The sequence below is a fragment of the Camelus dromedarius genome, chromosome 20, assembly GCF_036321535.1.
Source record: "Camelus dromedarius isolate mCamDro1 chromosome 20, mCamDro1.pat, whole genome shotgun sequence".
In the NCBI taxonomy this organism is placed as follows: domain Eukaryota; kingdom Metazoa; phylum Chordata; class Mammalia; order Artiodactyla; family Camelidae; genus Camelus; species Camelus dromedarius.
Window position 1 is genome coordinate 31,899,858 of NC_087455.1, and position 13,030 is coordinate 31,912,887.

The 13,030-nt window shown below is 38.5% G+C and overlaps 1 protein-coding gene across 1 annotated transcript in view; it reads left to right on the forward strand.

Moving 5' to 3' along the window:
• Positions 1–13,030, forward strand: part of NIPAL2 (NIPA like domain containing 2) — a 71,413-nt gene that overhangs the window by 20,700 nt on the left and 37,683 nt on the right. The window contains exons 2-3 of the mRNA XM_031439282.2: positions 1,095–1,163; positions 2,202–2,373. Of these exons, the coding sequence (XP_031295142.2) occupies positions 1,095–1,163; positions 2,202–2,373 (241 nt within the window). The remainder of the gene's footprint in view (positions 1–1,094; positions 1,164–2,201; positions 2,374–13,030) is intronic.

Consider the following 13,030-nt stretch of genomic DNA (forward strand, 5'->3'; position numbering starts at 1 on the left):
AAGGAGGCAGAGCTCAGATGGCCGGGATGGTGTGCTATGATTTGAATGGGCTGAGGGAAGGAGATGCTCTGTTGAGGTGGGAGGTATGACATGAGCAAGAGTATGACATCTGCCTGGAGAATGTGATGGGTCAGGTGCCTGAGGTAGAGGGAGCACCTTCAGTGTGCTGTGGACAGGGGGAAGGATAGATGAGGGGTTTGGGATTAACAGATACACATTACCATATGTAAAATAGATAAACAACAGAACCTACTGTATACAGGGAACTGTATTCAGTTTCTTGTAATGAGCTATAATGGAAAAGAATCTGAAAATATATATGTGTATGTATGTATATGTAAAAAAAAAAAAGTGTGCCGGGGACAAATGGATAGTTAGAATGAGGACCAATTATGGGGAGCTGGTATGGTAGTTTTATATTTGATGTAGTTGACTGTAGATAGGCATTGTGGGCTCTTGAGTGGTGGGAAAATTTAGCCTGTCTCCAGTGGGAATCATAGGACTTTAGAGAGAAAGGGATTTCTGGAAATATCTTATCCAACATCCCCTGTTTACTGAGGCCAGGGAGCTGAAATAACTTGCTCAAGGTCACCCATTAGACAACTGCAGATTTGAATTGGAGATTCATCCTTTAACCCCAAGGCCAGTGATCTTTCTTTAATACCACAGTCTTCCAGAAAATATCAAGAGAAAGAAAAGAGGGAGAACAGATGAAGAGAGATTATATAGTCCATGTTTGAGGCAATGAACATTCCAATCAGAGGGGTTGCTGAGGAAGATTGACAGAAGGGGTAAACAAGAGGTATCTTAGTGGGAAAAAGTTACAACCCGATGACTATTTTCTTATTTTAATGAATGAAGCAAATATCTAGAGAATTCAGTAAAGAACTGAGCTAGTTCTAAAAAATATGTCATTAAAGTTCAAATTAATCCTAATAAAACCATTATTCATATTCCAAATGACCCTGGCAGATGGGTACTAAGTAAATATTTGCTGTATGAATGTATCAACTTAAATTTTTTGTAGTTTTTTTGGTAAATATCTTATAAATGTTATTTAAAGTACCATTTAAAGAAAACATTTTCTTTTATAGATTCACCTTTTTGGAGTTTTGCTGGCCATTTTGGGAAACTTGGTAATCAGCATTTCCCTAAATATTCAGGTAAGAAGAAGCTTATTTTTCAAACTCTGTAGTTACATCCAGGCACACATTATGACTTTAATGAGCCTCAGGCACATTTGCCTTCTTGGACTCCCTCTTCCATAAAAAATATATTTTATGATCTTGTTGATATAAAGACAAGTATAATCCAGGCTGGACTGTATCCATGTTTTTATTCTTCTGATTTTTAAAAAATTAAATGTTTTATAGTCCACTTAATAGTATTGTGTACCTTAGACAAAATGCCTGTGAGTTTGTACTACATTTAGATAGATATTCATAAACTTGGCAGAAGCCAAGATTTTTTTTAATGTTCTACATTGGCTTCTCATGCTTTTATTATTTTCTAAATAACTTCTAAAATTTTTAAGGGAAATTTTTAAAGTAATCTATAATGGTACCTGCTTCTTATAAGGAAGTAAGTTCAGTTACCATAAAATCAATAGGGAAATAGGGTTTTATTTAATGGCTAGTTTTTCAGGTATTTATATGTTTCAAATACAAAGAAATAATCAAACCAGATATAAATAAGAGTTCTCCCATCCTGATTCCCTGCTGTCAAAGCATTCTGCCCTGTTATGTTTATTGTGGTAGCTACTTTGACTCGTAAGTTCGAATCCCTTTCCCAAAAGTGTGTTTTTACTAATTTATTATCTTTATTTCAATTATGTTTATTTTGGCATCTGGACTCTTTTTGACAGTCTAAAAGAAGTGTTTTGGTTTGATGGACTAAAAAGTCACTTAACTCCTTAACATACACCTCATCTTTAGATAGTAATAATGATATTTATTTCACAGAGTTGTGATGAGCATTAAATAACATTTATATATGAGAAGGCCCTCTAAACTGTAAGATGCTATATCATTATGAGTCACTTCTGTTAATGTGTTTGGAACAAACAAAACCATAATAATTGCTCTATAGTAATCTGCAAATAAATTTTAAAACCATGAAGCAATTTTATAGGACCAAAAATTTCAAGGCAGATTTTATTCGGGTGGAAATATTTTCTTATTTACATTCTGATATACTTACAGAAATATTCTCATCTTCGATTGGCACACCAAGAACACCCACGGCCGTGCTTCAAGAGCGTGCTGTGGTGGGGTGGGGTCGTACTGATGGCCGTGGGAGAGATAGGAAACTTTGCATCCTATGGATTTGCCCCCATCACTCTGATTGCTCCGTTAGGCTGTATGTCTGTTACAGGTGAGCCATTTTTCTGTGCTTTGTCAAATAGACATTTTAAGAGCTCAGAACACATGCACGAAAGAAGATCCGTTTCCTCTTTTCTTAGCACATTAACTTGGAACAATTGTACTACTAACCTCAGTTATTCACTGTCATGGAGCCACATTTACTATGAAAAAACTTGCGTTTTGTAGCTATAACATTTGTGTTTAAAAGCCTGATTCCAAGGGTCTGAGTCCTCATAAATTAACAGTAACAGCAAATATTACACCATGCTTTTTAATCATTAATGAATTGTCTAAAAGTGTTTGTAATAGAATGTTATATTTTATTCATATGTTAAGCTGACATTATGTGTAGTTAGGGTCTTTGATACCTGATCTTGACTTTACTGTTTAGCATCTCTTTTACATTAAGAATTAAATATCAGGTATTCTACATTACTATAAGAATGTGTAACTTTACAATAATGTCACAATTATCCTACTTTCAAAATTTATATGACTTACCAAATACATTTAGAAAACAGAATATGAGATGTTGCTAAAGACTGAAAAAAAAAAAGAGCAAAAATCACTGCTAAAAATAAGAACAAATTTTTTAAGCCTTGTTAAAATCAATAAAATCTTGTTCGTTTTACCCTTTATCTGATGCTATGGAAACAGCATGTTTCTAAGTTTCTGTGAATTTAGAACCTTCACTGAAATAGAAACAAGGCAATGGTTTTTGTCTGGTAACAACTAGATCAAGCATAATATGGGCTCACATATCCCAATTTCATATTTCCCCTAACAATTATATAATATTCTTTTTAAAAGCATAGTTTAAGTTGAAATAATTTATACTCAAAGAGAAGTTTATTTTATTTTGGAAGTAGTTTCCCCTTCTTAATCATTTAAACTATTTTATTTAAAATACTTTCATGGGAGAGGAGAGGGATAAATTAGGAGTTTGGGGTTAACAGATACATACTACTGTATATAAAATAGGTAAACAACAAGGTCCCACAGTAGAGCACAGGGAACTATATTCAATATCTTGTAATAGCCTACAATGCAGAAGATTCTGAAAAAGAATATATATATGTGTATAGATACATGTATAAACATATATATATCTCTGAATTATTTTGCTGTATACCTGAAACTAACACAACATTATAAATCAACTACAACAAAAAATAAATTAAAAAAAATAGAATACTTTCATGATGTACAATAGTAGAATAGTAAGGAACATGTTTTTGGCTTTCTAGAAATTGTTGAGTTTAGAATCACCCTACTGTTGTTACTCTAAATAGGCACACAATTTATGTAATTATTTGACTTTTTTAACATTCAGATAAAATGAGCAATTTGAGTACATCTGATCTCTGTTTACTACTGCACATACCACGTATATGGACATTCTGGATATTTTTTTCTTCTCAAACTCTGAGAAATAATAAATAAAAGGTATAGTTATATTGTCACCTTGGGACCTCTACAGGTCCCAATTGTTCTGAAAATGTTAGTGACTATATACTTAGAGCTGATCTTTAGTTTCGTTTCTTATTCTGTTTCATGCTCAGTTTCCATGCGTCAACTGAAAAAAATGCACAGTGTAAAAGTTGAGAATTATGTTTTATTTGGCGGACTTACTGAGGATTTCAAGCCTGGGATGTGACCTCTCAGATTGCTCTAAGAGACTGTGCCCAAGAGGTGGGCGGTGGGGGGGCGCCAGGATAGATGAGTTTTTGTAACAAAGACCAAGTAGTCAGAACTTCAAAAGATTACTGTTAATTAAGAAAACCAGATATCTCAGGTTAATGATTCTAGTGCTTTTCTGTGTATGAGGAGATGCAAAAGTCTGGGCTCATTGAAATCATTCCTTTGATACCCATCTAGCCATCTAGGGCCAGTCTCCTGTGCTTCCTGTCCTGAGTGTCCTCGGGGTGCACCTTGGGGGTGGCTGCCGAGGCCAGGCAGCCCACTTGTCTCCATCCTGCGTTCCCTCCGGTTCAATGTGGACTGAGGGGGGCGGGGGGATGGTAGTAGCTGATGCCTTGATGGCTGCAGCACCCTTTGTTTACTGGTATGGCAGGCAAAATTATTCATTCACACACATGGAGTAGCCAAGGAAAAAAGTGTCTGGGTACATCAAACAGATGCCTGCGGGACAGTTGAGTGCACCACACTGTACTGAAATTCTCCATTTATCTCGAGTTCCCCAGTCCTGGGAAACTTTTTCTGGGCACGAGAAAAAAGCCTTTCCAGCTAGCTCAGAGAAGGGGAGATGTGGCTGGATTTATTGTAAAGATCGGAGATTTCATAGGCATGGAATATCAGCCAGGCTTCTCGGGATCTGAAGTGAGGGTTCGGAGATGGCCAGGGACGAAGGGCTAGCCTCGATCCCCTCAGACCTCCCGGGAAGCCACCTGTGGAGCTCCTCGTCTTGGCCTGACTTACTCAAAGCTCTCATTCATAACAGGAAGCTCTCAGTTTAACCACCTTGCCCTTGGACAGTTCCTGGGGGTGCTGGTCCCCCCACCTTCAAACTTGGAGATGGACTTCTCTCAGTGCCACAGATCATTTTTCTTGGTCTGCTCCTCGCCCCAACTCGTATTTCAGCTTTAGAACATTTTTAGCAGCCTCCCTCTCTGCCCATTTAAAATAATTCCAAGAAGTAAACTTCTAGCCTCAAGCACAAATCATTTCCTGCCTTACAGTCTTTGCAAGCAGCAGTGTATGCTCATAAACCATAGCCCCGCAGCGCTCCTGAGCTGAATTGAGGTCGCCGTGAAGTGCTGTGGGTGGCTAAGGGGTGCTGGGGATTGAGGGTATTCCCCAGAACAACCCCCTACTACCTTGAGACTCTTTATAAAGATTTTAGAAACTCTAAAAACATTGAGGCAAAGGGGGAAAGTATTTTTTAAAACAGACGTTATCTTACGGCTTTGTCCACAGATAAGGCAGAAGATTGTCTACACTTAATTGTGCTAGAACTTTCCTTTTCCCTATTATTTCTTGGGGGCATTAAGGAATAAATCAAATCTCCCTTTGAATTAAGAAAAAGAGATTGCATATTCTTCTCTGGCTTCTGTCTTTTATGGTTTTCAACATTTAAAAAGAAAGGAAGGGAGGGAGGGAGGGAGGGAGGAAGGAAGGAACATGGAAGGAAAGAAGGAGGGAACATGGAAGGAAAATTAAAGTCTAGTGAAGGTACTTTCTTCCATCTTCCTCCTCCTTCTTAGGTAGGAATACAGGGTTCATACCAACCCTGTGTTCCTTTTCTCATCTCCAGAAGTAAGGAGATACTGTGTGGATTATCATCTCACTATACCCAGACTGCTAACATGTCAGAGCCACTGTTTTGTCTTACATAATCAAAATTCCTGCTCCCTTTGTACACTTCAATCAAACAGTTGGGTTTTTTTTTAAGGACTAGCAGGTAAGAAGCACTACAGCAAGCCCCGGGGATATGTCAGTTTGTACTTGACCCACATTCTCGCCTCGAGCCACCTTCCTCTCTGTTCCTTCTTTCCTACTCTCTGTGTCCTGCCACCTTACACTGACATACCTACCTGGAGGCAGCATTTCTCAAGCACTCGTTTTACTGGTGGTTACATAGGTGTTCTAAGAAACAAAGAATTCCAAGCAGGTTTCTGCAGATTTCGTTAGCAGCAGAGGACTTCTTGGGGCCCTGGGATGGGCCCCTGCATGCGGTCAGTCTGTCAGAGGCAGATGCGATAAGCCAGCTTTCCCGAACCTATTGACCACAAGATGCCTTTATAAAGAAGCATCTCAAGGGACAGCAGTTGTGCAGAAAACCCTTTATGGAGTTCTTAAGGCAGTGCTCACAAGCAGTCACACAGCACCCTAGAGGCGCAGACAGGATAGGTAACTGGCCGGTGCCCGCCGTGGGGTTGGGTAATGAGGAGGAATCCTGGTACACAGACGGGTCTGATTGCCCAGGCCTGGGTCCAGCTTTTGGAAGGAGAGGGTCACAGCCCTCATATACTGTGTCACCTTGTACTTTTACCCTACTTTTCTCCCTGAAGGGCCTTCCTGGTGAATAATAGGTGCAAAAGCTTACTCTCACTAAAATGCAGGTTGTATACTGGCAGTATGGTTATTTCTAGATGTTGACTTGTGTTTGTCTTTCCATTAATTAAGAAAGCTCAAGGAATGGTTTTCCAATTTCATCTACAGCCTCCACTGGATAGTTTTGCCAATAAAACAGGGCAGTAGAGTGGTCAGGAGCAGAAGCCCTGGGACCCCATGCCAGGGTTCAGATCTTAGTTCTGCCCCTAGAAGGCACTATGGCCTCGGGCAAGTTATTTAAATGGGTTTATGCCTCAGTTCCCTAGTCTGTAAAATGGGAATAAAAATAGCTCTTATCTCAGAAGTTGTCATGGGGAAGAATTGAGTAAGCACAAACACTTAAGGGCAGTGTTTGACACAATGACAAAACTACCCACTGTCACTGTGATTTATAATTATTACATAGAAACAAAGTGCATTATTTTTTATAAGGGTGTGCACTTGCACGCCCCCGAAGATGGCTGATGGTTAAATTCTCTAAAATGGATGAACCACTTCAAGAAATGCTTTTTATTGTTCTTATCCATGCAATAATTAATTCTCAGGGAGCAGAAAAGTAGACTTCTCACAGCCATTTGTTCAGCCATTAAGCAGCAATTACCCTTTAACTCCTCCACATACCCGCCCCCCCTCAAAAAAAAAACATGTTGGAAAATACCAGAATTGCCAAATAACCTACCAAGACAAAATACATTTAAAACACAGACGCACAAGTTTGTCGGAGGAAAAACACAGCAGTCTGAGATGTGCGTGCAACTTTCTGTCTTCTTGCTCTGGCTTCATAGCACTTTTGTTCACTGGCTAATTAACTTCAGAGAGGCCTTCAGATCTAACTGCAATTTGAGAATGTGTTTTCTGAGAAACTATTATTATACCAGAAATCCAGTGAAAAGAAGTAAGTTGGATGTTCTGTGGAGTTTGTAATAAAATTTTAAACTACTGCTAATCTTTCCTGTCCCTCTCCTCAGGAGGCCTTTCTTGGCTTCTGCACTAAATTAAACAGGCGTATCCTCCGCTCCCTTAGCGCCTGACGTTGGCCCTCCTCTTCCATGTGGTGCCTTTTTTGTCTATTAGAAAAAGGCAGCCTGTCTCATGATGCTTTATTTCTGTCTGTCTGCAGACTATTGTAATACAATGATTTGATTAGAACAGGACACTCTGGTGCCATCTGTCAGAAAACTGTCCCAAGAAATACAGGAATCAGCAAGCTCTGAGATGTGGGTGGTGCCTCCTAAGCTGTAGTGTCTTTGTGCTGTGCACAACCTGCTTGACTGCATGCAGCAGCCTTGACCTTACACGTCCCCTTTGGCAGCTCTCATCAGGCTTGCAATGACCTATTTAATGTCCATCCTGGCAAGTTAACTGAGACCCAGGAGACTGAGGACTGTGCGTGTCTTGTTTGCTGTCTGCTCTTCCCAGGAGAGCATGGCACAGGAAATCACACAATACAGCCTTGTAGAATTGGTTTGAATTTGAATTGTGATAAAATGAGGATTGGATGTTCTAGGATGTTCTGTTATAGGATGTTGGAAGAAAGGGTTCTGTTCTGTTCTAAGGTGTTGCTTAAAAGATTTCGATTCCTGATGAAGCACAATGGTTAAACATTTCATTGTAAAAGACTCATGAATATTCACTCGCGTAAATTCTTAAAAGAATTATAAGCTCATCTTTTGGGGTTTGAGTTAGATTATTTGTGCATCTGCAAAGTGTGACCTTACTTTTAATGTTTTCTTTTTTCTGTTCATCCCCGTGACTGTGGTCTATGCTGTGCCTGAGCATTGAGAGATGATTAAAAATAATATTGTCAACAGTCCAAAGAGTTAAAGCCACAAAGAATTAAGGAGATTCATGGTAGACTTTACCCAGTATAGAATTAACTTATCTAGGGGTGGCAAGTGAGTGGGACAGGAAAGAAGATAGTTATAGGGGCAGGGAGGGTGGGAGAAAGAGAACCTGATGGACATTTTTCAGTTCTGTACCTCTGAGTATATTGATTGAAATTAATTAGAAAAGAATTCAGAGAATACATCTCCTATTTTTCCATGTTGAATTCCAGCAATAATTCAGAAACAGTTAAAGGCAACTAACTAATGCTAAATGAGGATCCACTATGCCGGGTACTATATGAGACACACAACCTTGTTATTTTACATAATTATTGCCCAGATGAATAGAAGTGAGTAATAAGTAGACTAAACTCAAGACGAATTACCTGAGATCAAACACTTGGAATGATAAAATTAATAGCAGGGAGGGCTCCTTGGCCCTGGAATAATTTCCTAAGAGAAGTAGTCACCCTGTGCCTGGGCTAATTTGGATTAAGGCTGGAGAGCTGACTGCACTGAGGAAATGGGGAGAGAATGAGACAGATGACTGGCAAGTCTTTCCCATCTCTAGTTTTCCCTAACATGCTGGCGTTTGCTCAAATTGAAATTCGCGACGTGGAATATATGTTGTCTCGTGTATTTCTGTTGTGCTGTTATGAAGCTGTAAACTGAAATGTGTCTGTATTCCATTAAACAATGGTCATAGCGTAGCCAGAAAGCCCTGGTGAGGCCTTTTGGAATTCCAAAGAAGTCATCTCAAGCAGAAACTTGGGTCTCCAAGATTTTTATTAGAAACAAATGAAAGGAAACATAAACAGACCAATGAGCAAATGACCTGCAGTGTTCCACAAACCTAGATGCTGTGAATTCTCTCAGTCCTGTAGGGCCCGGTGCTTGGTGCCAGCCTGGGATGAGGTCAGCACACCTCCTGGGCTGCCTGTGATAGTGGCACTTCATGTGGACATTTATTCGAATGTTGGGAATATGCAGAAAATACCCCTTTTTTCAGTGGCTTGCTGGGTTGCCTGCTTTAGCACATTTGTCCCAAAACCAGCCTAAACAAAATGTGTGGAATAAAACTCTGAAGTTCCCCTTTTATGTCTGCTCATGCATTCTCAGCTGAAAGCATTCCTAAAACCTAAAAAACTTTATTTGAAACATCTTCTCCACCCATCCTTATTTTTTGAGAACGCCAGAGTATTTCTAGAGAAATTGCTAATGGTGGTGTATAAATGCTGATGCATTTATAATACAGAGTTAATCCTGTCAATGACAGTTTTTTTTTACCTTTTTGGAGTCTTTTCAATTTTAATCACTAATGTCTGTCAAGAAAAATGTAGAAAAGAAAGGATGGTTGTCCTTAACCCAGGTAAATTTCCTCATTTGGAATTATGCACATTACCTACAATTTCATTACCTTCAATAAATGACAATAGCAGTTTTTTTTTTAATTAAGATGAATTACTAGACACTTTCACTCCTGTCAATAAGCTAGTGGGACTTTTCTCTCTGTAAAGAAACATTTTCTAAGTACCACATCCTCAGAATTTCAAATCCTAATTCCATGGAATACATTGTAATTGACATGCTTTCCCCCCTCCAACTGTACAACTAACGGGGAATGATCATTACGGAGGAGTCAGTACTTCCAGTGATTAGTTGATTGAGCCCGTGAGCACGCTCGGCATGTCCACGTGTTTGAAGCTTGATTGTGACCGACATGAAAGTGCTTTTGTGGTTTGCATTCTAGCAGTACAATAAAGTCGCCATTAAAAGTGGTCAGAAACCACAAGCCAGATATTTACATGTGAGGATCTGTTTGTAGCATTATTATATAAATATGTTCTTTTCATGTCATGGGTCCCTTCTTTATAAAAGAGTTTTCTTTGCTACTCTGTCTTCTACTTTCCTGTATTATAAACATGGACACTGGTTTCTCTTCAGATCATAGAGGTTAAACAATAAAGTAAATGTCTAGGAAGGAAAATTGATGACATTTCCATTTGCGGGCTAGATCAGAGTTCACAAACTGGTGGCCTGTACACCAGATCTGGCCACTGCTGTATTTTGTTTGGCTCAAACAACCCTTTTAAAAAAATACGAATCAGTTTCCCATATTTAAAAATTGGACCATGATACACAAAAACTGGATTTTTGTCTTAAATAATCAGCTTTGGTAACACTGGCCTTGCAGTTGGCCAGGGCTGAATTCTGGCTGCCACTTTTCGCTGATCTAATGCACTCCAGGCCACCATGCCTGAGACCCCTCATCGCCACAGCCCACCACCCTCATTGTTCTTTCTTCTCCCATCTGACTGGCCCCTGTAGGCATTTGAGTTTGTGACCTGAGGACCAAAGTTTGTTTCCCTTTCAGCTGAATCAGGTAAGAATATCATATCCATAATCACATTTAGGTGAAGTGTAATTGATTTTTTTTTTTAACTTTGGGCTCAATTTGTCTTTTAAGAAGTGGTCATAAAAGGATGAAAAAAACGGAGGGAAGTAAATAAATGAGCAAAATCATTTTAAAATAGCCATCCCATAACACATTTAAATGGTTATCAAGCTCTCTTCTGTGCTCGTAAATCTTTGATAAAAAGTTGTTATTTGAGGGGGAAAAAGAATTTTAAATATGCATGTGTATCTTAATGTTGCAGATTGAAAAGGGGATGCCAATTTACCTATTATTCTACAGACACAAAAATCTAAACTCACATGTAAAAGTCTGCCCTTGAGTTTAATTGCTAACATATAGGAAGCTGATTCTTTTTTTTTTTTTTAAGGCAAATCAGAAAAAAGAGCAGTGAGGGTGAGTCAACTTCTCTCAGTCTTCCTTATCTGTAAAATGGGAATATAATAGGATCCAGGTCAAAGGGTGGCTATAAGGATTAAATGAAGAATACCTGGTTTTCAAGAAATATTAACTATTTTTATCATTGCTTTTTTTTTAAATTGAAGTACAGTCAATTACAATATGTCTATTTCTGGTGTACAGCACAGTGTCCCAGTCATGCCTATAAACACCTATATTCATTTTCATATTACAAGATATTGAACATAGTTCCCTGTGTTATACAGAAGAAACCTTTTTTAAAACTATTTTTATATGCAGTGGCTAACATTTGTAAATCTCAAACTCCCAAATTTATCCCCTCTGACCCCCTTTTCCCCGTAACCATTGTTTACTAAGTCTGTGAGTCTGTTTCTGTTTTGTAGATGAGTTCATAGTGTCTTTTTTTTTTCCTTTCAGATTCCACATATGAGTGATATCATATGGTATTTTTCTTTCTCTTTGTGGCTTACTTCACTTAGAATGATGATCTCTAGGTCCATCCATGTTGCTGCAAATGGCATTATTTTATTCTTTTTATGGCAGAGTAGTATTCCATTGTATAAATATACCACAACTTCTTTATCCAGTGATCTGTCGTTGGACATTTAGATTGGTTCCATGTCTTGGCTATTGTATATAGTTCTGCTATGAACATTGGGGTGCATGTATCTTTTCACATTAGAGTTCCCTCCAAATATATGCCCAGGAGTGGGATTGCTGGATCATACAGGAAGTTGATTCTTAACTTCTGATTTGCTAATCCCAGTTAGTAGCTCTTACAGAAGAAAATCCAAATCAAGTTGGTACAACCTATGTGAATTCTCATGTACCAACTCTTGACCACAGGAAGCTATGTAATTCTTCCATAATAACAGCCAGGTTTTGTGATGTCAGAGTCAAGGTGAGTGAAGAGCAAACTCAGGATTTATTCCTGCGTAAATCAGGAAGCATTAGGAAGCTCCACACCAGGGCACATGTCTACACTTGGGATTGGTAACCTCTCCCATACTTAGACCTGGTTCAGCTGAAGCCAGTGGGGTCTTGCTTGACTTCTGTTTTCATCTGGAAATCCAGATCAGAATGCTCATGTGTAAGTTTCCTTAGATCAACCTTGACTAGAAAGCATCTCCATTCTGATTGCTAAGCTGAAAAGAGTGTAGATGACTCACCTGTAGGAGTCAGTCTGTTACAATTGTTGAGATTCTCTTGACTGTACAGTACTATGATCAAGGCCAAGTGAATACCTTAATAAACTTACCTATGGGAACACTGTTTTGCACCAAATACTGGAAGAAAGTTTTTTGTCCTGTCCTTTTACAATAGTATTCTTGCTCTATTTTTACCCCATGACTCCCACATAACCACTGTTTGAATTTTGGCATGTTACCTTTCATATGCTAACTTTTACCTTTTTTTTTCATTTTTTAACATTTTTTATTGATTTATAATCATTTTACAATGTTGTGTCAAATTCCAGTGTAGAGCACAATTTTTCAGTTATACATGAACATATATATATTCATTGTCACATTTTTTTCTCTGTGAGCTACCATAAGATCTTGTATATATTTCCCTGTGCTTTACAGTATAATCTTGTTTATCTATTCTACAACTTTAAAATCCCATCTATCCCTTCCCACCCTCCACCCCCTTGGCAACCACAAGTTTGTATGTCTATGAGCCTATTTCTGTTTTGTATTTATGCTTTTTTTGTTTTTGTTTTTTAGATTCCACATATGAGCGATCTCATATGGTATTTTTCTTTCTCTTTCTGGCTTACTTCACTTAGAATGACAATCTCCAGGTCCATCCATATTGCTGCAAATGGCATTATGTTGTCAGTTTTTATGGCTGAATAGTATTCCATTGTATAAATATACCACATCTTTATCCAGTCATCTGTTGATGGACATTTAGGCTGTTTCCATGTCTTG